This window comes from Choloepus didactylus, chromosome 23 (assembly GCF_015220235.1).
Source record: "Choloepus didactylus isolate mChoDid1 chromosome 23, mChoDid1.pri, whole genome shotgun sequence".
NCBI classification, from domain to species: domain Eukaryota; kingdom Metazoa; phylum Chordata; class Mammalia; order Pilosa; family Megalonychidae; genus Choloepus; species Choloepus didactylus.
This window is the reverse complement of record NC_051329.1, coordinates 19,843,648-19,869,910: the sequence shown is the minus strand read 5'-3', so window position 1 is coordinate 19,869,910 and position 26,263 is coordinate 19,843,648. Positions and strand designations below refer to the sequence as shown.

Here is a 26,263-nt window from a genome sequence, read left to right as displayed (position 1 = left end):
AAATACACAAATCATAAATGCTCAGCGAACTCCAAATAGAATAAATCCAAATAAACCCACTCCGAGACATATACTGATCACACTATCAAACACAGAAGAGAAGGAACAAGTTCTGAAAGCAGCAAGAGAAAAGCAATTCACCACATACAAAGGAAACAGCATAAGACTAAGTAGTGACTACTCAGCAGCCACCATGGAGGCAAGAAGGCAGTGGCACCATATATTTAAAATTCTGAGTGAGAAAAATTTCCAGCCAAGAATACTTATCCAGCAAAGCTCTCCTTCAAATTTGAGGGAGAGCTTAAATTTTTCACAGACAAACAAATGCTGAGAGAATTTGCTAACAAGAGACCTGCCCTACTGGAGATACTCAAGGGAGCCCTACAGACAGAGAAACAAAGAAAGGACAGAGAGACTTGGAGAAAGGTTCAGTACTAAAGAGATTCGGTATGGGTACAATAAAGGATATTAATAGACAGAGGGGAAAAATATGACAAACATAAACCAAAGGATAAGATGGCTGATTCAAGAAATGCCTTCACGGTTATAACGTTGAATGTAAATGGATTAAACTCCCCAATTAAAAGATACAGATTCGCAGAATGGATCAAAAAAAATGAACCATCAATATGTTGCATACAAGAGACTCATCTTAGACACAGGGACACAAAGAAACTGAAAGTGAAAGGATGGAAAAAAATATTTCATGCAAGCTACAGCCAAAAGAAAGCAGGTGTAGCAATATTAATCTCAGATAAAATAGACTTCAAATGCAGGGATGTTTTGAGAGACAAAGAAGGCCACTACGTACTAATAAAAGGGGCAATTCAGCAAGAAGAAATAACAATCGTAAATGTCTATGCACCCAACCAAGGTGCCACAAAATACATGAGAGAAACACTGGCAAAACTAAAGGAAGCAATTGATGTTTCCACAATAATTGTGGGAGACTTCAACACATCACTCTCTCCTATAGATAGATCAACCAGACAGAAGACCAATAAGGAAATTGAAAACCTAAACAATCTGATAAATGAATTAGATTTAACAGACATATACAGGACATTACATCCCAAATCACCAGGATACACATACTTTTCTAGTGCTCATGGAACTTTCTCCAGAATAGATCATATGCTGGGACATAAAACAAGCCTCAATAAATTTCAAAAGATTGAAATTATTCAAAGCACATTCTCTGACCACAATGGAATACAATTAGAAGTCAATAACCATCAGAGACTTAGAAAATTCACAAATACCTGGAGGTTAAACAACACACTCCTAAACAATCAGTGGGTTAAAGAAGAAATAGCAAGAGAAATTGCTAAATATATAGAGACGAATGAAAATGAGAACACAACATACCAAAACCTATGGGATGCAGCAAAAGCAGTGCTAAGGGGGAAATTTATAGCACTAAACGCATATATTAAAAAGGAAGAAAGAGCCAAAATCAAAGAACTAATGGATCAACTGAAGAAGCTAGAAAATGAACAGCAAACCAATCCTAAACCAAGGACAAGAAAAGAAATAACAAGGATTAAAGCAGAAATAAATGACATAGAGAACAAAAAAACAATAGAGAGGATAAATATCACCAAAAGTTGGTTCTTTGAGAAGATCAACAAGATTGACAAGCCCCTAGCTAGACTGATAAAATCAAAAAGAGAGAAGACCCATATAAACAAAATAATGAATGAAAAAGGTGACATAACTGCAGATCCTGAAGAAATTAAAAAAATTATAAGAGGATACTATGAACAACTGTATGGCAACAAACTGGATAATGTAGAGGAAATGGACAATTTCCTGGAAACATATGAACAACCTAGACTGACCAGAGAAGAAATAGAAGACCTCAACCAACCCATCACAAGCAAAGAGATCCAATCAGTCATCAAAAATCTTCCCACAAATAAATGCCCAGGGCCAGATGGCTTCACAGGGGAATTCTACCAAACTTTCCAGAAAGAACTGACACCAATCTTACTCAAACTCTTTCAAAACATTGAAGAAAATGGAACACTACCTAACTCATTTTATGAAGCTAACATCAATCTAATACCAAAACCAGGCAAAGATGTTACAAAAAAGGAAAACTACCGGCCAATCTCCCTAATGAATATAGATGCAAAAATCCTCAACAAAATACTTGCAAATCGAATCCAAAGACACATTAAAAAAATCATACACCATGACCAAGTGGGGTTCATTCCAGGCATGCAAGGATGGTTCAACATAAGAAAATCAATGTATTACAACATATTAACAAGTCAAAAGGGAAAAATCAATTGATCATCTCAATAGATGCTGAAAAAGCATTTGACAAAATCCAACATCCCTTTTTGATAAAAACACTTCAAAAGGTAGGAATTGAAGGAAACTTCCTCAACATGATAAAGAGCATATATGAAAAACCCACAGCCAGCATAGTACTCAATGGAGAGAGACTGAAAGCCTTCCCTCTAAGATCAGGAACAAGACAAGGATGCCCGCTATCACCACTGTTATTCAACATTGTGCTGGAAGTGCTAGCCAGGGCAATCCGGCAAGACAAAGAAATAAAAGGCATCCAAATTGGAAAAGAAGAAGTAAAACTGTCATTGTTTGCAGATGATATGATCTTATATCTAGAAAACCCTGAGAAATCGACGATACAGCTACTAGAGCTAATAAACAAATTTAGCAAAGTAGCGGGATACAAGGTTAATGCACATAAGTCAGTAATGTTTCTATATGCTAGAAATGAACAAACTGAAGAGACACTCAAGAAAAAGATACCATTTTCAATAGCAACTAAAAAAATCAAGTACCTAGGAATAAACTTAACCAAAGATGTAAAAGACCTATACAAAGAAAACTACATAACTCTACTAAAAGAAATAGAAGGGGACCTTAAAAGATGGAAAAATATTCCATGTTCATGGATAGGAAGACTAAATGTCATTAAGATGTCAATTCTACCCAAACTCATCTACAGATTCAATGCAATCCCAATCAAAATTCCAACAACCTACTTTGCAGACTTGGAAAAGCTAGTTATCAAATTTATTTGGAAAGGGAAGATGCCTCGAATTGCTAAAGACACTCTAAAAAAGAAAAACGAAGTGGGAGGACTTACACTCCCTGACTTTGAAGCTTATTATAAAGCCACAGTTGCCAAAACAGCATGGTACTGGCACAAAGATAGACATATAGATCAATGGAATCGAATTGAGAATTCGGAGATAGACCCTCAGATCTATGGCCGACTGATCTTTGATAAGGCCCCCAAAGTCACTGAACTGAGTCATAATGGTCTTTTCAACAAATGGGGCTGGGAGAGTTGGATATCCATATCCAAAAGAATGAAAGAGGACCCCTACCTCACCCCCTACACAAAAATTAACTCAAAATGGACCAAAGATCTCAATATAAAAGAAAGTACCATAAAACTCCTAGAAGATAATGTAGCAAAACATCTTCAAGACCTTGTATTAGACGGCCACTTCCTAGACTTTACACCCAAAGCACAAGCAACAAAAGAGAAAATAGATAAATCGGAACTCCTCAAGCTTAGAAGTTTCTGCACCTCAAAGGAATTTCTCAAAAAGGTAAAGAGGCAGCCAACTCAATGGGAAAAAATTTTTGGAAACCATGTATCTGACAAAAGACTGATATCTTTCATATATAAAGAAATCCTACAACTCAATGACAATAGTACAGTCGGCCCAATTATAAAATGGGCAAAAGATATGAAAAGACAGTTCTCTGAAGAGGAAATACAAATGGCCAAGAAACACATGAAAAAATGTTCAGCTTCACTAGCTATTAGAGAGATGCAAATTAAGACCACAATGAGATACCATCTAACACCGGTTAGAATGGCTGCCATTAAACAAACAGGAAACTACAAATGCTGGAGGGGATGTGGAGAAATTGGAACTCTTATTCACTGTTGGTGGGACTGTATAATGGTTCAGCCACTCTGGAAGTCAGTCTGGCAGTTCCTTAGAAAACTAGATATAGAGTTACCATTCGACCCAGCGATTGCACTTCTCGGTATATACCCGGAAGATCGGAAAGCAGTGACACGAACAGATATCTGCACGCCAATGTTCATAGCAGCATTATTCACAATTGCCAAGAGATGGAAACAACCCAAATGTCCTTCAACAGATGAGTGGATAAATAAAATGTGGTATATACACACGATGGAATACTACGTGGCAGTAAGAAGGAACGATCTCGTGAAACATATGACAACATGGATGAACCTTGAAGACATAATGCTAAGCGAAATAAGCCAGGCACAAAAAGAGAAATATTATATGCTACCACTAATGTGAACTTTGAAAAATATAAAACAAATGGCTTATAATGTAGAATGTAGGGGAACTAGCAATAGAGAGCAATTAAGGAAGGGGGAACAATAATCCAAGAAGAACAGATAAGCTATTTAACGTTCTGGGGATGCCCAGGAATGACTATGGTCTGTTAATTTCTGATGGATATAGTAGGAACAAGTTCACAGAAATGTTGCTATATTAGGTAACTTTCTTGGGGTAAAGTAGGAACATGTTAGAAGTTAAGCACTTATCTTAGGTTAGTTGTCTTTTTCTTACTCCCTTGTTATGGTCTCTTTAAAATGTTCTTTTATTGTATGTTTGTTTTCTTTTTAACTTTTTTTTCATACAGTTGATTTAAAAAAGAAGGGAAAGTTAAAAAAAAAAAAAAAAAAAAAACAAGGAAAAAAAAAGATGCAGTGCCCCCTTGAGGAGCCTGTGGAGAATGCAGGGGTATTCGCCTACCCCACCTCCATGGTTGCTAACATGACCACAGACATAGGGGACTGGTGGTTTGATGGGTTGAGCCCTCTACCACAGGTTTTACCCTTGGGAAGACGGTTGCTGCAAAGGAGAGGCTAGGCCTCCCTATGGTTGTGCCTAAGAGCCTCCTCCCGAATGCCTCTTTGTTGCTCAGATGTGGCCCTGTCTCTCTAGCTAAGCCAACTTGAAAGGTGAAATCACTGCCCTCCCCCCTACGTGGGATCAGACACCCAGGGGAGTGAATCTCCCTGGCAACGTAGAATATGACTCCCGGGGAGGAATGTAGATCCGGCATCGTGGGACAGAGAACATCTTCTTGACCAAAAGGGGGATGTGAAAGGAAATGAAATAAGCTTCAGTGGCAGAGAGATTCCAAAACGAGCCAAGAGGTCACTCTGGAGGGCACTCTTACGCACACTTTACACAACCCTTTTTAGGTTCTAAAGAATTGGGGTAGCTGGTGGTGGAGACCTGAAACTATCAAACTACAACCCAGAACCCATGAATCTCGAAGACAGTTGTATAAAAATGTAGCTTATGAGGGGTGACAAGGGGATTGGGAAAGCCATAAGGACCAAACTCCACTTTGTCTAGTTTATGGATGGATGAGTAGAAAAATAGGAGAAGGAAACAAACAGACAAAGGTACCCAGTGTTCTTTTTTACTTCAATTGCTCTTTTTCACTCTAATTATTATTCTTGTTATTCTTGTGTGTGTGCTAATGAAGGCATCAGGGATTGATTTGGGTGATGAATGTACAACTATGTAATGGTACTGTGAACAATCGAAAGTACGATTTGTTTTGTATGACTGCGTGGTATATGAATATATCTCAATAAAATGAAGATTTAAAAAAAAAAAAAAAAAAGACATAATGCTGAGCAAAATAAGCCAGGCACAAAAAGAGAGATATTGTATGTTACCACTAATGTGAATTCTGTGAAAAATGTACAATGTTTTATACTGTAGAATGTAGGGGACCTAGAGATACCAATTAGTGGAGGGGGAATGATAATCTAATAAGAACAGATAAACTATGGAGGGTAATCTCAATGTTATGGGAATGCTCAGGAATGATTATGGTTTGTAAACTTTCTTGGATATAGTAAGATCATGTTGGAAGCAATAGAGTTATTTTAGGTTTTTTTTTTCTCTTATTCCTTTGTTTTCTTAGGGGTTGTTAATTTTCTTGGGGTATGGTAGGAACATGTTGGAAGCAATGTAGTTATTTTAGATTATTTGTTTTTCTTACTCCTCTGTTTGGACATGGTTTATTAATTTTCTTGGGGTATGGTAGGAACATATTGGAAGCAAAGTAGTTATTTTAGGTTATTTGTTTTCCTTAATCCATTGCTTTGTTTGAAATGTTGTGGGGTTTTTTTGGTTGTTGTTTGCCTGTTTGTTTTTAATTTTTTGATAAACAAAGTTAAAAAATTGAAAAAAAATCAGTAGAAAAATGGGAGTAAAAACTAAATGACAAATAGGGTGGGATGCGGGGATGGTTTGGGTATTCTCTTTTCAGTTTTATTTTTTATTCTTATTCTGATTCTTTCTGATGTAAGGAAAATGTTCAGAAATAGATTGTGGTGATGAACGCATAACTATATGATCATACTGTGAACAGTTGATTATTGTATACCATGGATGACTGTATGGTTTGTGAATATATTTCAATAAAACTGAATTAAAAAAAAAAAAAAACAAAAAAAAACAAAGCATGGATATTCTCTTATCACTCCTATTCAACATCCTACTGGAACTACTAGCTAGTTCAGATGACAAGAAAAGGAAATAAAAACTAGACAAATTTGGAAAGAAGAAATAAAACTGTCTTTAGTCACAGATGACATGATTATCTACATAGAAAATCTCAAGCACTGACCAAAAAAAAACCAAAACCAAAACATGCATCTAATAAGCAAGTATAATAAGGTTGTCAGATACTAGATCCTATATACTACTAATGAAATTTTGGAATTTAAAACACAATATCATTTACAATAGTACCAAACAAATACTTAGCTATAAATCAAACAAAATATCTATAGAATCTATATATGGAAAACTAAAAGCTTCTTATAAAAGAAATTAAAGAAGATCCAAGTAAATTGAGAGATTTCCCATATTCATGGATTAAAACCCTCAATATTGTTAAGATGTAAATTCTTCCTCAATTTGATCTATAGTTTCAAAGCAACCCCAATCAAAATCCCAGCAAGCTACTTTGTAGATACCAACATATTTTTCTAAAGTTTATATGGAAAGGCAAAAAACCTAGATAGCCAATACTATATTGAAGAAGAACAAATTTTGAGAATCGACACTACCTGGTTTCAGGACTTGCTATAAAGTAGCTATAGCTAATATCAAGACAACATGGTATTGTTGAAAAAATAGATACTTAGATCAATGGAACAAAATAGAGAGCCCAGAAATAGACTTACACAAATACAGTCAACTGATCTTTGACAAAGCAAAAGAAATTCAGTGAAGAAAGGACAGTCTTTCACCAAATGACATAGGAACAATTGAATTTCCAGATGCAAAAAAAAACACAAAAAATTATCTATACACAGACCTTACACCTTTCACAAAATCAACTCAAATGGATTCAATGGATACCTAAAAGTTATGAAGTATGTGTGTCCCCCAACCTGTTCTTTACTGTTCAAAAAGTCCTAGAGAGAACGGCCTTCCCTCCATGAAAGACTGTTAAAGAATTTGTATACACGTCTCCTTTCCAATGGGATAATGGGGAGAGAGAAAGTCACCTAGAAATAAGAGTGGAAAGAGGAATACATCTAAATGTAAAAGATGAGAGTTTTTTGGTGACGGGATTATGGGTTGTTTTTATTTTCTCCATTTTGTACATGTGCACTTTCTAATTTTTCTACCATGAAAATGGGTTACTTTTATAAAAAAGAACAAATGAAGCAAAAAACACTTTGCATACCTTTGTTCTTAGAAAACAAAGAGTTCAGTCCATCCCAGGCCCCAGAACCCCTCAGGCTCACCCAAAATTCCCTACCCTTTCATCCCAGGCTACTGCACCCCCTGACCCCAGGAACAGATTCCACGCAGCAAGAAATGGGGAATGGGGAGAGGTCAGCTCCAGAACACTCGGGCAGACTATCGGGCTGAGAGCCTGTGGGGAGGTTCGCATTTCTAGCAGCCTGAAGCAGGATGAGAAAATTCCAGTTCTGCAAATTCAGTTTCAGTTTCTAAACGTCAAGACTGCAGGCAGCAGCAGCCCGGGAAACGAGGAGCCACGTGCTGCCCGGAGCTCCGCCCCCAACGTTAACTCACCCGGAGGAGAAGCGGGCCGATCCCTCCCTGTTGCCGCCGAGTCTTCTTGTTTAGCCTGTTAGAAAGTGCCGCCTTAAAGGGGGTAGGCAGAAGCAGAGATTTATTTCCAGGGGCTGCTTGGTCCTGCAAAGATGGAGCGCTACGAGGACCTGTATGAGACCCCAGCGGACAAGCTGGATGCTTTCGTGGAGCAGAGCCTGCAGCCCGACCGGGAATGGAAGGGCGAATTGCAGGACGCCCAGCAGAGAATCGAGCGGTTCTTACGGGAAGAGTGCTTCTACAATGAGCTGGTTCTGGACCGAGAAGTCCGAGTGCTGAAGGTGGTGAAGGTGAGCACTGAGGGACCGTAGGGTTCGAATCCCAGCGCTGTCTCTTTGAGGCTGTGTGACATTGGGTAGGGGGAGAGAAGAGGGAGATGGGATCACTTATCTCTCTGAGCCTCAGTCTCCTCCTCTTTGAGGCTGTGTGACATTGGGTAGGGGGAGAGAAGAGGGAGATGGGATCACTTATCTCTCTGAGCCTCAGTCTCCTCCTCTTCAACGCTGTTCTGTTAGGAAAAATAAATGGGATAAAGCAAGCTAAAGTGCTTTTAAACAGCAAATTGATCTACAAATCAGAAGGCTGATGGTGATTATTAGTATCATCATTGTTATTTATTAGTTGGGATCCAGCTCTCTGAGAACCAAGGGTCAGGCAAAAACGGAATAGCAGGTCTCTATACGATTTATGTTTTTTGTTTCCTGTTTAAGAAACCCTACTCTACCCTCCATGTCATTTTCTTTTAAAACAGCACTTACTGGTTATATTAGAAACTACCTAGCAATTATTTAATAACATAGGATACTTTATGGGCTAACTGGGTTTTTAAGGGGCTGATGGTAGAATTCAACAGCTAATTATAGCATGGTTTCTACTGGGAACGTTCTAAATTGGAATTCAATTTTTAATAGATCATGCTAAATTAAAGGTGACTTGACCACAAGTTTTGGTTTTGTTCATTTTGCTAGAATGAAAAACATCTAACATTGACGTACATAAATTGGGCTTTGCAGTCACAGTCACCTAGGGAAAGACTGAAAAGAAAGGACACACAGCCTTACAGAATCTTTAAAGACAGGAAGCCAAAGATGAGGGACGTGTCAGCAAGCCATGAGCTTCAAAACAGAAAATCAAGTTCCTGTAGTTGTCTAAACAGATACAACTTTACCTACTAGACTCGGACTTCCCCCATATCTGAACTTGACAAAGCCTTTCCCTGCAGTGTGTTTTCCCACAAAGCATTTTCCAGCAACCATTGCTCTCTAGGTTAGAGCTACATCAATATTTTTTCTTCCTGAAACTGAAACCAAAAAAAAAAAAAAAGGGGGGTCATCACAATCACAACTACAAATGAGAGGCATATTTGCTCAGGGATAAGTTTGAAACTGTTCAAATATTTGACCATACGTTCTAAATAAGCTCTTCTATTGATTCAAATGTCCTGTGTGTTTCACTGAAAGACATGCCATGCATGCCAGTACAAATATTGATAATCTTGAAGTCCCATTCTCACCTTTACATGTATATATGGCAAGTGGAGACTATTTGTCCTTATAAGAAAAAAATGCATTTTACCTTCCTCCTTCCTTCTCAATGTTTTCTATTTCCAGACATTCCCTAGATCAACTACTCCAATTATTATGAGCAGAATAAAAAATGCATACAATCAAGTGTTTATGGAGTTAAAGACCTTCTTTGGACGAACATTGGTAAACAAGCAATAGCAACGAGGGCACGTCAAGTTTTGACTCCTATATTATGAAGTGGGGGATGTATTGCATATATTACACATAATTCAACATTTATCATAATTCAACATTTATTTTCTCTCTGCTTTTCTCGACCTTGTTAAGCACTAGATTTTCTTACAACCTCTCTTCCTGGTTTTGTCCCTATCCATTCTGGGATGACAGTACTGTTTGTTGTTGTTTTGTTTATGAGTTGAATGTGCAGATTCCATTTGATTTCCTACTGTGAGTGCCCCAGAGAGTTTTCTGGGGCCAGGACTAACTCGTACCAGGACATCTCTGGCTGTGCTTAACCACTGCCATGATCTTTTTTCTACTATTCTGTTTCCTCAGGTCAAGGAGCCTAAATTAAGGTTACATAGGAATCTGAAGTCAAAATTGCTTCATGACTTTTCAAATTACACAAGTAACACATTTAGCCATAAAATATAGGAAAATACAGAAAATTACCAAACGAATGCTCTTACTGTTCACAGATAAGCCCTGTTAACATTTAGTGTACTACGATCCAATTTAAAATATTTATAAATAACTACAAAGCATTTTCTCTCATATTTACTCATAAATACATTTATTTTAAAGTGAATGAGACTTCAATGGTATGGACCAAGATGGGGCAAGCCCCCCTACAACCTGTCTCACAGATTCCAATTAAAACTCTGCAGAGTACAAAAAGCAAGTACTCAAGGGCTCTGAAAAGTAAACAATAGCAGGCAGGTGGGGACTGCAGTTAAAATTTAAATAACAACCTGAAACAACAGTGATCATGATTATGGTGGAATGACTTTTAATACACTCAACGTCATGGATGGTTCTCCAGGGCATTAGGCTGAGTGGCAAAAAAAACTTCTAAAGGTCACTTGCTGTATGTAACATTCCTGAAATGGCAAAATTATAGGGATGGAGAATGATTAGTGGTTTCCAGGGTGTAGAGAGGTGGGTGGGACTAAAAAGAAGAGACAGAACTTTGTACTGAATAGGTCTGTATCTTGATTGCAGGGGTGGTTAACGGGAATATACACATGTGATAAAATGCCATAGAACTATACACATTGATCTTCTGGCTTTGATAGTCTAGTATCTTTATTGGGGGGTGTTCTAGTTTGCTAGAGACAGAACTTTGTACTGAATAGGTCTGTATCTTGATTGCAGGGGTGCTTAATGGGAATATACACATGTGATAAAATGCCATAGAACTATATACATTGATCTTCTGGCTTTGATAGTCTAGTATCTTTATTGGGGGGTGTTCTAGTTTGCTAATGCTGCCAGAATGCAAAACACCAGGAATGGACTGGCTTTTATAAAAGGGAGTTTATTTGGTTACACTGGTACAGTCTTAAGGCCATAAAGTGTCCAAGGTAAGGCATCAGCAATTGGGTACCTTCACTGGAGGATGGCCAATGGTGTCTGGAAAACCTCTGTTAGCTGGGAAGACACGTGGCTGGCATCTGCTCCAAAGTTCTGGTTTCAAAATGGTTTTCTCCCAGGACATTCCTCTCTAGGCTGCAGTTCCCAAAAATGTCACTCTTAGTTGCACTTGGGGTATTTGTCCTCTCTTAGCTTCTCTGGAGCAAGAGTCTGCTTTCAACATCCATCGTCAAACTGTCTCATCTGCAGCTCCTGTGCTTTCTTCAAAGTGTCCCTCTTGGCTGTAGCAGCTTGCTCCTTCTGTCTGAGCTTATATAGTGCTCCAGTAATTTAATTCACACCCACCCTGAATGGGTGGGCCAACACCTCCATTCAAATTATCAAATCAGAATCATCACCCACAGTTGGGTGGGGCACATCTCCATGGAAACACTCAAAGAATTACAATTTAATTAACACTGATAGGTCTGCCCTCACAAGATTACATTAAAGATAATGCCGTTTGGGGGGATATAATACATTCAGACTGGCACAGGGAGGAACTGGGTGAAGGCTACACCAGACCACTCTGTACTTTCTTAACAATTTCCTGTGAATCTATAATTATTTCAAAATTAATTTGTTAAAAAATGTACATACTCACCACACACGTATATATTCTTACAAAACATGTATACAAACTACACACACACACACACACACACACACACACACACACACACACACACAGGTTTGTCTGGGCCAGGGCTGTAGTAGAACTTGCTACAATGGGGAAATGTTCTGTATAGATGCTGTCCAATATGGTAGCCATTAGATACATGTGGCTTTTGAGCCCTTGAAATGACTGAGGAACTGAATTTTTTGTTTTGCTTCACTTGAATTAATTTAAATTTAAATAGCCACATGTGGCCTTTGGTTGCCATGTTAGACAGCGAAGTTCTTGGGGGTAGGAAGTTTATGGAATGGTCGATAAGAAGCTGGTAACCTACCTGGTTGCCTCTGGAGAGAGACTGAGTTCCTGGGGTGGGATGGAGTTTGACATTCATTTATATCCTCCGAATTGTTTGGCAGGGATTTCTTTTTCTCTAATCAATAAAAAAACATGTAGTAATTACCCACGGCAAAGGTCACCGTGTATGATGGGGGCCAAGGGCTCTGTTGGGACCTGTGTCAACAGCCAACCTGAGCACCTCTGGCTTCACCCCCAACCCCAAGACGCCAGGCCTCAGGGGAGGTGAAGCTCAAGGTTGTCATCTTCCACAGGGCGGCTCCTCAGGGAAGGGGACGACGCTCAACCACAGCTCCGACTTGGACCTAGTCTTGTTCCTGGACTGCTTCACCAGCTTCTGCCACCAGGCAAATCTCCGAGGATTCATCATCAGCTTCATCGAGGGAAAACTGTCTCACTGTAGTAGGAGCCTGGCCTACAATATCACCATGGACGAACCCAGAGAAGGGGACAGTGCCCCTCGCTCCCTGTCCTTCAGGGTCCAGTCCCGGAGGAGCAGTACAGTGATTCAGGTGGACGTGCTCCCAGCTTTCGATGCCCTAGGTAAAAACAGTGACGGATCAGGTCCAGAGAAACCAGTCAGGGCCCCTTCACCACCCTGGCCTCTGGGGGAGATCTGGGAAAGTGGAAACTGACAGGGAAAGAGTAGAGTTAGCTTCTTTCTTGTGGGGTTGGAACTGGAGCTTTACCTTGAAGATAAAGTCCTCCCATAAATGCAGGTGTTGTCCTGTGTACAACTCACTGGCATTTAGTGCACTCATATCCTTGCACAACTACCACCTATATGGTGTTCCAGAACGTTTTCATCACTGTTGCATGGGAAGAGGGAATTTCTCCCAAATAATAGCTTCCCACCCAGTTCAAGGAGGAGATTTCTTGCTCTGTGGGAAACAGCAGGTTGAGCAATCACTTCAGGGTTTTTGGAGTCGGACAGAAATGGATTGGAAGAATTTTTTAAATAAGGCTCCCACCTTGAAAACAATATGCTAAGTGAAAGAAGCCAGACAAAAGGTCACATACTGTAGGATTCCATTTATGTGAAATGTCCAGAATGGGTAAATCCAGAGAGCAAATTAGTGGCTCCTAGGAGCTGGGAGGAAGGGGGAATGGAAAATGGCTGTGTAACGGGTACTGGGTTCTTTGGGGGTGATGAAAATGTTTTGGAACGCCATATAGGTGGTAGCGCAAGGATATGAATGCGCTAAATGCAAGTGAGTTGTACGCTTTAAAATGGTTAGTTCATGTTATGTGAATTTCCCCTCAGTGATTTTTAAATAACTTAAAAAAACAGGACTCTTAATGTCTTCAAATTTTGGCTCCAAGACTTACCAATTGTGTAACCTTGGGCAAGCTATTTAAACTCCCCAAGACTCAGCACTCCAACCTGATAAATAGGATAATAATATCAGGTTGAATCTCAGAAAACTGATACATGACCACGTTTGACCTACAAAAATAGCAATTTCCTATGAGCTTAGCTCAGTGCCTGACACATGGTTAAGTGTTTGGACAATGTGAGTGATTTATAGTCTATGTGACTTTTGGGTGTTTTACCAAGCCATCTGGGCCTTCACTTCCTTAGCTGTAAAATGGGAAGAATAATATTGCTGTGGTGAGGACTGAAAGAGATCATTTGTGCACACTGTATGCACACAAGTCCTTTTCCCATCCTTGTCTCAAAGGGTACATCTTCCTGACCAGCTACTTTTCCCCTCCCAGGACCCTCTTCCCCAGACTGGAAACCATCACCAGAAATCTACAAAAACTTAATATCCAGCGTCGGCAGCCCCGGGGAGTTCACGCCAAGCTTCACGGAGTTGCAGAAGCACTTTGTGAAAAGACGCCCCGCTAAGCTAAAGAGCCTCCTGCGGCTGGTGAAGCACTGGTATCTGAAGGTGAGGGATGGGGGTCTGCAGGACTGGGGTGTGCGGGGCCAAGGGGGAGAGAGGGCACATCACTGCCTTTCCTGAGTACAAAAAAAGTGAAAACAACCTAACCATCCAAGAATGGGGGGCAGGTTAAAAACTGCAAGTGAAATAGTATAATTGGAAGCTATTTGTAAACTCGAGAGCACTGGACAGTGTTAGGGTTAGCTATTATTGGTTGTGGTGGTTGTTACACAGTTGTCTCCCGAGGAGCAGTGTCCTGGTTATAGCCTCCTGGTTCCAATGACATCCCTCAAGGGCTGTAAATAGTTCCCACTGAGCACAGACGTGATTTTCAACAAACTTCAGACCTTGGGCATTTGCAATAATAATAACATAACCAACATCAATAATAATAAAGCTACCATTTAACAAGTGTCAATGATGTCCCATGATCTATGCCCAGTGCTCTACCTACTTTTTCTTGTTTGGTCTTTGCAACAGCTCTATGAAGTGTGCGTTACTCATTCTCTCCATTTTAAAGACGAGAAAACCGAGGCTCAAAGGCTGGAGTGGAGCTGAGATTTGGACACAAGAGTATCTGGCTCTAGAACCTTTGCTCTTAATCCCAACACTGAATATTTTTTATTTTAAAAATTGATTTTTTGATTATTTGAATCTTACATTGGGGTCATTAGAAAAAATTCAAACAGTGCATAAAAGCATAAGAAGGACTATAAACCTCACATGAAACCCCTGAGATAATACCAACAACATTTTTGGTGACCGTTCTTTCATGCCTCTTTATATCTATATTCCCACAGCTCACACAGTTTACCTAAATGGAGTCATAACCTGCAAACTGTTATTGTAGTCTGCCTTTAAAAAAAAAAAAAAATACATTTGTTTATTGGCCTTTGGATTTAAACTTTTAGGAATTGCCTAATGACATATTTGTGCATTTTTCTATTGGGTTGTCTTTTTCTTATCAGTTGTAAGACCTCATTATAAATTGCAGCTATTTCTCATATATATTGCAAGTACTTTTACCAATATATCACTTGTCTATTGGCCTTAATTATAGTGTCATTGACAACATAATGATTTCTAATTTTTACATAGAAAAATGTCTGATTTTATAGATTATAGGTTTCTTCTCTTAACCCCTATATTATATATGACTTCTCTTAAATTTTCTCCTAATATGTTTAATATTTACTTTAGTTCCATCTATAACTTATTTTGATATGACATTAGGATCATCTTCATTTTCTTCCACATGAGTATCAAGTTGTGCCAGCATTATTTATTGAGTTATATACATCCTTTTACCACCAAATTGAAATAGCACTTTTGTAAATTATTAAATTCTTATATCTACTGGGAACTAATTCTGAGCTCTCTGTTCTGTTATGCTTGACTATTGTTTATTCCTATGTCAAAAGTATACTGTTTCTGTTACAACTGCTTTATATGATATATCTGGGAAGGTAAATATCAACATCTCTACTTCTCTCTTCATAATTATCTTGGCTTTTCCTAGGCATTTATTCTTCTATATGAATCTTAAGATTATTTTATCCCAATTAAAAACCCCACTTGGATTCTAATTGGGATTACGATAAATCTGTAAACTAATTTGAGAAGCATTGAAGATTTCACATTATTACTCTTTCCCCTCCACTATTCAATTTGTTCCGATCTTGTTTTATATTCTTCATTGCATGTGCATATGTTACTTTCTTCAATTATATACCCTATATTCACTATATGATAATTGCCTTTCAGATTCTAACAGAATAACATGGATTGATAAAAGCCCAGAAGGCCCACAAGACGTTTCAGCTTCCTCTTTGATTGAAATCCTGATGGCTCCAGGACCTAGTTTTATCTATACTCCATGCCACTGGGTCTTATGTAAAATTTCTTGGATATGCTACATAATTTAGATGTACAATAAGGTTCATGAAGTATCACTGGGACCCTGGAAAAATAGAATTTCCAGGTAATGGCAATCTCTCTCTTTCTCTCTCAACAGCATTTGAAAGCTAAATATCGAAAAGCATCATTGCCTGCAAAATATGCACTGGAGATACTGACCATCTATGCCTGGGAAATGGGTACAAACGAAAGTGAGAACTTCTGCATGGATGAAGGGCTTGTAGCTGTGATGGAACTCCTCAGAGATCACGGAGACATCTGCATATACTGGACCGAGTACTATGATTTTCAAAATGAGATTGTCCGAAACTTTATCAAGGAACAGTTGAAGGAAAGCAGGTGAGTATTTTGGTTGCGTTACTTGTAGCTGCCAGGATAGAAAATTCAACTCAAAGAGTACAGAAAATAAAGGGAATTGATTGACTTTTGCAACAGAAAAGTCCAAAGATAAATGAAGCTTCAGGTGTGGTACAATCGAGGTGTGCACTATGTCACCAGGGCCCTGTTCTGTGAATAGCTCAACTCTGCCCTTCCCAGGGTTTCTCTTTTGACTTCATGCAAATTTGTTCATGGCAGCATTAGCTCCATGTCTCCTATCTGGACACATACCTTCCATTACACCTATGCCCTAGCATTCTAAGCAAAATCCCCGTGATTCACTTTGATTGGTCCAGCTTGGGTTACATCCCCAATCCTGAACCAAGAGCTTCGGTCTGCAGGGAGCTCTCACTACACAGAGGCATGCATGATCCTATACAGTGTGAGTTCCAGAGTTCAGAGAACTGAGTGCGGCTGAAACTCGCCACTTTCTGTTTCTCAGGCCTGTCATCCTGGACCCAGCTGACCCGACCAACAACCTGGGAAGAGGGAAGAGATGGGACCTGGTGGCCAAAGAGGCTGTTCACTGCCTGCGTCAGGTCTGCTGCCAGATTGAAGACACCAGCCAGGGCTGGCATGTCCAGGTATGGCCCCACCTCACCCCACCCCACAGACTCGACTCAGTGCTCGTCTCACTTCAACCCCACATGAATCCCTCCCAACTCCTGTCACAGCTCCTATAAGTCGAGCGACAGGGAACACCTCCCCTGGAGAAGCCTCAGCCAACCTGTGTGCAGTTCTTCCCCTTACCCTGAAAGTGTCTGGGCCTCCATTCTTTCCCCTGTAAAATGTGCACAACAATTCCTGCCCTGCTCTGTAGCCATCTGAGGGATCCAGTCAAAGAATTTATTCACAGATATTCATCCTTTGGGGTAATGTTTCCCTTATTATGGGTTTTCAAAAGCTCAATTTTTTGCTATTAAAATGAGAAATTTATATAATAGATATATCCCAAAATGATACAAGAGGAACTTAGGGTCCCCCTCACAGCACCCCAGCTGTGTGGCCTCCTTGTGTGTGGCTTTTCCCACAAGGATCACGGGGGGCCTGGGTGTGAATGCCACATAGGAATCCAGGGTTCAGAGACCACAGCTGTGCTCAGGAGCTTCCAGAGAGACCCTGACTCCCCCCAACCTGTTCCTCCTAGAAAAAGCTTTTCCCCAGTTGGGCATTTCAGATACTGCAGAGAATTCTGAATCTGCCTTTTCAAAAGCAGCCCAGATGACAATGCATCATGTTGCTATTATTTCCCATTTTGTGAAAAGGTAATGCATATTCATAGCAAAAAAAAAAAAAATCCAATTAAATTGGAAAGGGTACACAGTTGAAAGTAAATCTCCCTTTCATCCCAGTCCCCGTTCCCTCAGTTCTGCCCCTTCCAGACATCCATGTATTTTCTGAACTGTTTGAGTTGAATTTTCTATTCCTTGCAGCTGAAAGTAACGCAACCAAAATACTCACCTGCTTTCATTCAACTGTTCCTTGATAAAGTTTCAGACGGTCTCCTTCCAAGGCCAGACCATCTACACAAGCATAAGCCTGTGTCTCATTGTAGGTCCTGTTTGGGGGGCATTTCTACTTTTTTATTTAAATTAAGTTATTCCATTACTAAATTAAACTTACTTAGAGACAATTCCGTATCCACACATACAGACCCAACAGGCATAACAATGTAACATAAGATTCACATCAGGACACTTTTGAGAGTGAAAGGGGGTAATATTAAAAGCCAGAACAATGACATAAACCAGGACTACTCTAGACAAATGGGAATATATGGTTATCTTGGAGTGAATCAATCTTTTTAACAGCTGTATCCTAATCCAATTCATGAAAGTATCTTAATTTATATAACCGGTGCCCTGTTGGTAGATTTTTAGGGTGCTTGCAGTTTTGCTATTGCAATGAATCTCCTTGAACTGGGTCTTTGCCCCCTGTTCCCAGTACCTGACATAGGCTAAATCACAACCTCACCACAGCCCTACGATATACCCCTACTGTAGATGCTAATATTCTCCCCATGTGACAGGTGAGAACTTTGAATAGTTCCAAATATGAAGACAGATGTTAAGAGGTGTTGCCAGTTGTAACTGTGGTTGGGTTGAGTTGGAGGACAGAGGATGACCCAAAATGTTCCACTTTGTCTGGGACGGTCCTGGTTTCTGGCTGTTGTCTCAGATAATTATTGATAACACCTCCTTTTACTTTAAAAAGTGTCTCAGTAGGCGATACATTATAATAGTCAGTTTCCAGAAGGGGGAGGATTTGGAGACAACAGACAGACATGACCACCCAGCTACCTTCACCAGCCCCCTCCTCCCTTCCAGCGAGCAAGGGATGTCCAGGTGGTGGTGAGACAGCCCAGGATGAAGGCCTGGACACTCCAGGTGAACCCCTACAGTCCCATCAGGAGGATGAAAACGGAGATCAAGAGGACATGTAACCTCATCGGGCAGCTGCGTCTCTCCTTCCAGAAGCCAGACGGGGAGCGGCAACCACTCAGCAACAGGGAGAGCCTGGCGGATTATGGGATCTTCTCTAAGGTGAGCATCCAGGTGCTGGAAACCTTCCCGCCTGAGATCCAGGTCTTTGTGAAGGACTGCAACAGCCAAAGCAAGCCTTACGCCATTGACCCTGCTAACTCCATCCGTGACTTGAAAAAGAAGATTGAGGAGGCTGGAGGGCCTTACGTGGAGGATCAGAAACTGATCTTCCAGGGTCGGCGCCTGTGGGATCGTCGCAGCCTCAGAGACCTGCAGATCAAGGACGGCGACACCATCGAGCTCGATAGGAAAGTGCCTGCAAGTCCCCAGAGGGAGGCCATGGCCAGGCTGCCCCTGCTCCAGCCTCTTACGTTCCTGTGTTCCTATCCTCCCCCCTTCTACCCAAACTACTGAGATCTTTCTGAAGCATAAATATGAACTTACCCCTCTTGTCGTAGTTTCCTGGTTGCTAAAACAAATAGCATCCAATGGGTTGGCTTAAAAACAGGAAAATTGGCTCATGGTTTCAGATGCTAGAAGGCTTGCTTCCTCCCAGAAGCCCTCAGAGAGAGAGAAGCTGTGGATTGCTGTTACTCCTGCCCTTTTCTCCATCACCCCCCCCCCCCCAGATCTTCTCATCAAAGTAAACTGAGTAAGCTGCCATTCACTGAGTGAGTCAGAGTGGACAGCTTTTCTGTTCCAATAGCCTTGACTAAGATTTGCTTCAGTGGCTCAGTAAAATTGTATTTTCTGTTCATTAGTAAGTTAATAATGCTGTATACGTATATGGCATTTACACCAAAAGTCTTCATAGACGTGATGTCATTTGATTGTTATCCTCACAGCTGCCCTGGAAGTTAGATAAACAAGTAGAATTAATACTCCCGACCCTTTTGACAGATAAGAATACTGAGGCTTAGCAATAGGGAATGATGTTCAGAGGGAATCTTTGGTGGAAGATGAACCGTGACAACCTCAGCAGGGACATCTGGAGTTCTCAAACATCATTTGGAAGGAAAACCTTCCCTGGGCTTCTCCCATAGTCTCATTCCCTGAACTCCTCCTGACAGCCTTCTCCAGTCCCTTCAACGATATTGCCACATCAGATAACGTCACCCTTTTGGCCACAGCTGATTGGATCAGGGATGGTCACCTGACCCTGGAGAGAATTATCTGTTGTCTGTCCAATCAAGTTTGGGAGATTGGGAACTATTCGTTCTTGAGAATTTTCTATGTGCCACGTCTAGCACAGCGCAGTGGCATCCCTTTTATTCTCACAACAAGCTGAGATTGATAATCTTTGCCCCCATTTTACAGATGAGGAAACTGAAGCTCAGACAGGTAATTGTTGGTCAAGGTCACATTACTAGTAAGTAGCAGAGTTGAGATTCAAGCTAGTGTCTGTCTGACCAGAGACTCTGCGCTTAACCACTATGTCATGCTGTCTCCTTTAGTGGGCCCCACTTCTCCATCCCTCACCCCAATACTCTACACTCCAATACTCACCTCTCTAATGAACAGCCTTCAGTGCCCCAAATGTATCACACTGATGCCCATCTCTGAGCCCTTGCCTGTGTTTTCCTTCTACCATTCATGCCCACCCTGGATCTGCTACTTCCCAGCAGAGGGTCCTTGAGCAAGTTATTCAGTTCCGTTGACCTCGACTTCCTCATGGTCAGAATGGGAAACTGGTTGTAATGCACACCTCAAGCTTATTGTGGGAATCAGAATGCTAACCTTACCACTTGTCACTTCCTTGGCTTGCCTCTGTCCTCACGACAATGTCAGAGCCCATTCACCTGGCATTTGACCCAGTGGATCATTTCTTCTTCCTTAAAATGACATCTTCACTTGGCTTCCTTAACACCATTCCTAGTTTCTTTTCTATGTCATTAGCTACTCCTTCTCATTCTTTGTTAGACCCCTGCAACTCTCCAGACTCTTAATATTATGTGCCTCAGACTCAACTCTTGGTCCTTTTCTCTTTTTGCTCTACATTTACTGCATTGATAATCTCATCTGGTCTCAAGGCTTTCGATAGCTCTCTGCTGATGACTCCCAAATTTTCATCCTAGACCCTTCTCCTGAAATCCAGACTCACAGAGCCCACTCCACCTCTCCACTCAGATTGCTAATAGATTCCTCAAACTTCATGATTCCAAAACCAAGCTCCTGAACTACATGCCCCAAATGCGCCCCTTCCCCAGTCTTTCCCATCAGTCCCTCCCATCCTCCCAGTGGCTAAGGCTTTGACGCTCTCTTTTCTCTCACACCATACTCTATTAGCAAGACCTCTCAGCTTCACATTCAAAATGTATCCTCAAGGGAAATGAGAAGATGTCTGGGATTTGCTTCAAAATAATACAGGAGGGGAAATGTGGGTAGGGGTATAACAGAAACAAGATTGTCTGCAGGGTAAGAAGGAACGATGTCATGAAACATATGACAACATGGATGAACCTTGAAGACGTAATGCTGAGTGAGATAAGCCAGGCACAAAAAGAGAAATATTATATGCTACCACTAATGTGAACATTGAAAAATGTAAAATAAATGGTTTATAATGTAGAATGTAGGGGAATTAGCGATAGAGAGCAATTAATGAAGGGGGAACGATAACCCAATAAGAACAGATAAGCTATCGTGGGTAAATTTAACATTTTGGGAATGCCCAGGAATGACTATGGTTTGTTAATTTCTGGTGGGTATGGTAGGAACAAGTTCACAGAAATGTTGCTATATTAGGTTATTTTCTTGGGGTAGAGAAGGAACATGTTGGAAGTAAAGTAGTTATTTTAAGTTAGTTGTCTTTTTCTTACTCCCTTGTTATGGTTTATTTGAAATGGTTTTTTATTGTTTTTTTTTATTTTTTTATATAGCTAATAGTTAATTTTTTTTTTTTTAAAGAGTTAACTAAAAAAAAAACAATGAAAAAAATATGCAGAGGCCTCCTGAGGAGCTGGTGGAGAATGCAGGGGTGTTTGGCTTCCCCACCTCGATAGTTGCTGATGTGCTCACAGACGTAGGGGACTGATGGTTTGATGGGCTGAGCCCTCTACCACGGGACTTGTCCTTGAGAAGACTGTTGCTGCAAGGGAGAGGCTAGGCCATCCTATAGTTGTGCCTGAGAGTTCTCCTGAATGCCTCTTTGTTGCTCAGATGTGGCCCTCTCTCTCTCTAGCTAAGCCAACTTGGCAGGTGAAATCACTGCCCTCTCCCCTATGTGGGATCTGACACCCAGGGGAGTAAATCTCCCTGGCAACGTGGAATATGGTACCCTGGGAGGAATCTAGACCTGGCATCATGGGATGGAGAACATTTTCTTTACCAAAAGGGGGGTGTCAAAGGAAATGAAATAAGTTTCAGTGGCTGAGATTCCAAAAGGAGCCTAGAGGTCACTCTTGTGGGCACTCTTACACACAATATAGACAACCCTTTTTAGGTTCTAATGACTTGGAATAGCTAGCAGTAAATACCTGAAACTATCAAACAACCCAGAACCCTTGAATCTTGAAGATGATTGTATAACAATGTAGCTTATGAGGGGTGACAATGTGATTGGGAGAGCCATGTGGATCACACTCCCCTTTGTCTAGTGTATGGATGGATGAGTAGAAAAATGGGGGCAAAAAAAAAAAAGCAGCCAGTGTTTTTACTTTAATTGTTCTTTTTTTACTTTAATTTTTATTCTTATTATTTTTGTGTATGTGGTAATGAAAATGTTCAAAAATTAATTTTGGTGATGAATGCACAACTACATAATGGTACTGTGAACAACTGATCATACACTTTGTATGACTGCATGGTATGTGAATATATCCCAATAAAATTGAATTGTAAAAAAAGATTGTCTGCAGGTTGATAATTGTTGAAGCTAGGCGGTGGCACATAGAGTTATTATATTATTCTCTGTTTATGTTTGAAATTTTTCATAATAAAGGACTCATATCATACTACTTCTCACCACCTTCACTGCTGTCACTGATTCAAGCCACCGTATCTCTCGCCTGAACTGTTACATTAGCTTTCTAACTGAGCTCGGGCTTCCCCTCTCACTCCTGGCTCCCGCTGCTTTCAATCTAATCTCCTCCCAGAAGCCAGTGTTATTGATTGCTGTCAAAACAAAAGGCAGCTCATGTCCCTCCTCTGCTCAAAACTCTCCAATGGCTCCCCATTTCATTCAGAGTAAAAACCAAGTCCTGACAATGGTCTACAAGATCCTACACCATCTGAAGCCCACCCTGTACCATTTAAACTTCATCTCCCTCCACTCTCCCCCTTGATAATTCCATTCCAGCCACGCTGCTGTTACTCAAACCCACGGGAACTTTGCACCTGCCATTCCTTCTCCTTGAATGATCTTCCCCTTATTTTATAGGTGGATAACTCCAGCTGCCAGCTCCTTCGTGTCTTTGCTCAGAAGTGTCCTTTTCAGTTAGGCCTTCCCTAATCACCTTATTTAAGACTGAACACCTAAGCACACCACACACACACACACACAACCTCTTAACCCCTTTCCCTGCTTTATTTTTCTCCTCGGCACTTATCATCATCTTATTTAGTATAATTTTACTTATTTGTCCTATTTGTGGTCTGTCCCCAATACGAGAATATAAATTCCCTGCAGGCAAACATTTTTGTCTGCCTTATTTACTGCTGCCTCCCCAGCACCTGCCTGGAACATAACAGACACTCAATAAGTAGTTATTGAATGAATGGATGAATGAGTGAATGGCACTCCAAGATCTGACCCCTGCCCGCCTGTCCAGGTGCCTCTCTGACCTCTCCCCTCCCCACCCTCCGTGTTCAAGCCATACTTGGCCGCCAGGTCCCTGGCAAGCACCAGGATTGTGCATGCTTCCAGGCTTTTGCCCGGGCCATGCCCCACTCCTGGCAGAGCCCCATGCATTAAGGCTCACCTTAAGCAGGTGAGCACTGACATCACGTGTGACCACAGGAAACTCATCTGCCCGGTTTTCCACCAGGCACCTTTTTTCCAAGCACACATCACACTGGACTCTGAGAGTCTCTTTCCTTGTCTGTCTTCCCCACTGCTCTGGGAACTCCTTGGGGCAGGATATTTGTCTTCCCAGCACAAAGCCTGGCAGCTAACAGGCACTCAATAAAGATGTGGTGAATAAATAATATTTGCATTTACAGAGGGTTTTCCCTGTTCAGTGTTCTACTTGCCTTATCATGCTTACTCTGCAAAACAACCCTATGGGAGATACTATTATTAAACCCATTTTATGGCTAAAAAACTTGAAGGTCAGAGAGGCTGAGAAGATAGTAAAAGGCAGACCGAAATCAAGTCTGTTCTGTCTTGACTCTTGAGATCGCACTTCTTACTCCATCCCCGAGAAATTCCCTTCTCTTTCTGAGCCTCGGTTTCCTTTCAAGGTCGGGAGGTTGGAATAACTGAGGCCATCCAACTTTGACCTGCTGGGACAGCTGCCTCCTCTGAGGTCCAATGCAAGCCAATTTCAGTTTCCTGACGTCATGGAAGGGAAACTCTGAAAGTGGAGAATCGAAACCAATAGCAAAAGGCCTGGCTTGGAGCCAAGTCCCTTAAGGTGGCCCCAAGCCAGTCACCCTCAGCCCAGTGTCCCTCAGCACCCCCTGCCACAGCGCAGGGGCTCCAAGAAGAGGAGCCCCGGGTCAGCCCAGCCAGCCCTGGCTTCCTCTCCCGTCTGATCCTCTCTCCCACTGGGTGCTGGAGGTCAGCTGAGGAGGGTCCCCTTAAAGAGGTGGGTGTGTGCACCAGGAGCCAGGCAGCTACGTGGCTATATCTGCTCAGCAGTGGTACTCTCGGGCAGAGATGGCACTGGCCCAGGAGCTCTACAGCACCCCTGCTTCCAGGCTGGACTCCTTCGTGGCTCGCTGGCTGCAGCCCAGCCGGGAGTGGAAGGAAGAAGTGCTGGAGGCTGTGGGAACCGTGGAGCAGTTCCTGAGAAATGAGCGCATCCAAGGCAAGCATGGGATAGATCAGGAAGTGCTGGTGCTGAAGGTGGTCAAGGTAAGACTTGTCCCCTCCATCCTCGGGCCAGGACAGGGTAAAATCCAACGTGAGGATCCAAATCCCTGGGGATGCTTCCAGCATCTCAAAATACCCCTCCTTGCTGCCTGTACCCCAAAACACTGCTACCTTGAGCAGAACAAGACCAGTAAAAGAACTAATAATAACGGCTCACATTTTGGGGTGCATTGGCCTGACCCCTTAACATATCTCTAGTTCTTGCATCCTGTAAGGGAGATACTCTTCTTGCCCATTTTACAGAGGAGCAAAACAGAGGCTTGGAGACTTAAGAGTCATAACGATCAACTATAACACAAGGTCTTTGATTGCATCCTGGTTTGGGCAGGCTGTAAAATACAGTTTGGGAACAATTGGGAAAATTCTAACATGGCCTGTATTATATAATATAGGGGAATCACTGTTGATTTTGTTAGGTGGGATAGGAGTTCTGTGGTTATGGGAGAGAATGTTCTTTTTTTCTGGAGATGCATACAGAAGTATTTGGAGATAAAGTGCCTTGATGTCTGTAATCTACTTTAAAGTGATTTAGATAAAGCAAATGTGCCATGGAGTTTAGACTTGAACTAACTGGTTGGGTGTATGACTATTTATTGCATTATTCTGTATGTTTTAAATTTTTGATAATAAAATGATTTTTTAAATGGAGGCTCAGAGAGGTGAGATGACTTGCCCAAGATCACACAGCTAGTGGTGAAACTGGAATTTGAATCAGGGTCTATCTGATTCCTCAAGCCCTTCTTCCAGCTGCCCCCACCTCCTGTCCTAGATAGGATCAAAATTCAAAAGGTCAGAGCTAGAAAGACCCTGGAGAATCCGAGAGGTTCGGGAAAACCCTCCTTTAACCATTAATGAAATTGAGGCCCAGAGGGTGAGAGATATCCCAAGATCACACAGCAAGTTGGTGGCAAAGGTAAGACTAGAACTGGGATTCCTGGGTCCCAGCCCAGGGCTCTAGTTTCCTCTCGAGGGGGAATACCCCAGGGAAGGCTATAGAAGCCTCAGGCACCCATCCCCAGCATCTGGGACCTACTGCCATGTGATTAGAGGTGAGAAACCAGAGGTGCTGACATCAGAGAGCTTTGCCCACCAGCTGTGTGGCCTTGTGCTCACTGTCTTCTCTCTCAAAACCTCAGCCGAATCATCTGTAACTGAGGCATCATCATCATCATAGTATCTCCCTCATCAGGCAAATGGGGCAATGCAGGTGAAATGATTAGCACACGGCAAATGCTCAAAAAACAGATGCCTTGTTATAATTCTTACCCAAGCTTTCTT

The 26,263-nt window shown here is 41.4% G+C and overlaps 1 protein-coding gene across 1 annotated transcript in view; it reads left to right on the top strand.

Moving 5' to 3' along the window:
* Positions 1-8,099: 8,099 nt before the first annotated feature.
* Positions 8,100-26,263, top strand: part of OASL (2'-5'-oligoadenylate synthetase like) — a 35,268-nt gene continuing 17,104 nt past the window's right edge. The window contains exons 1-7 of the mRNA XM_037816870.1: positions 8,100-8,446; positions 12,539-12,827; positions 14,004-14,179; positions 16,188-16,429; positions 16,911-17,052; positions 18,796-19,358; positions 24,697-24,967. Coding sequence (XP_037672798.1) covers positions 8,249-8,446; positions 12,539-12,827; positions 14,004-14,179; positions 16,188-16,429; positions 16,911-17,052; positions 18,796-19,358; positions 24,697-24,967 — 1,881 coding nt within the window. The 5' untranslated portion in view covers positions 8,100-8,248. The remainder of the gene's footprint in view (positions 8,447-12,538; positions 12,828-14,003; positions 14,180-16,187; positions 16,430-16,910; positions 17,053-18,795; positions 19,359-24,696; positions 24,968-26,263) is intronic.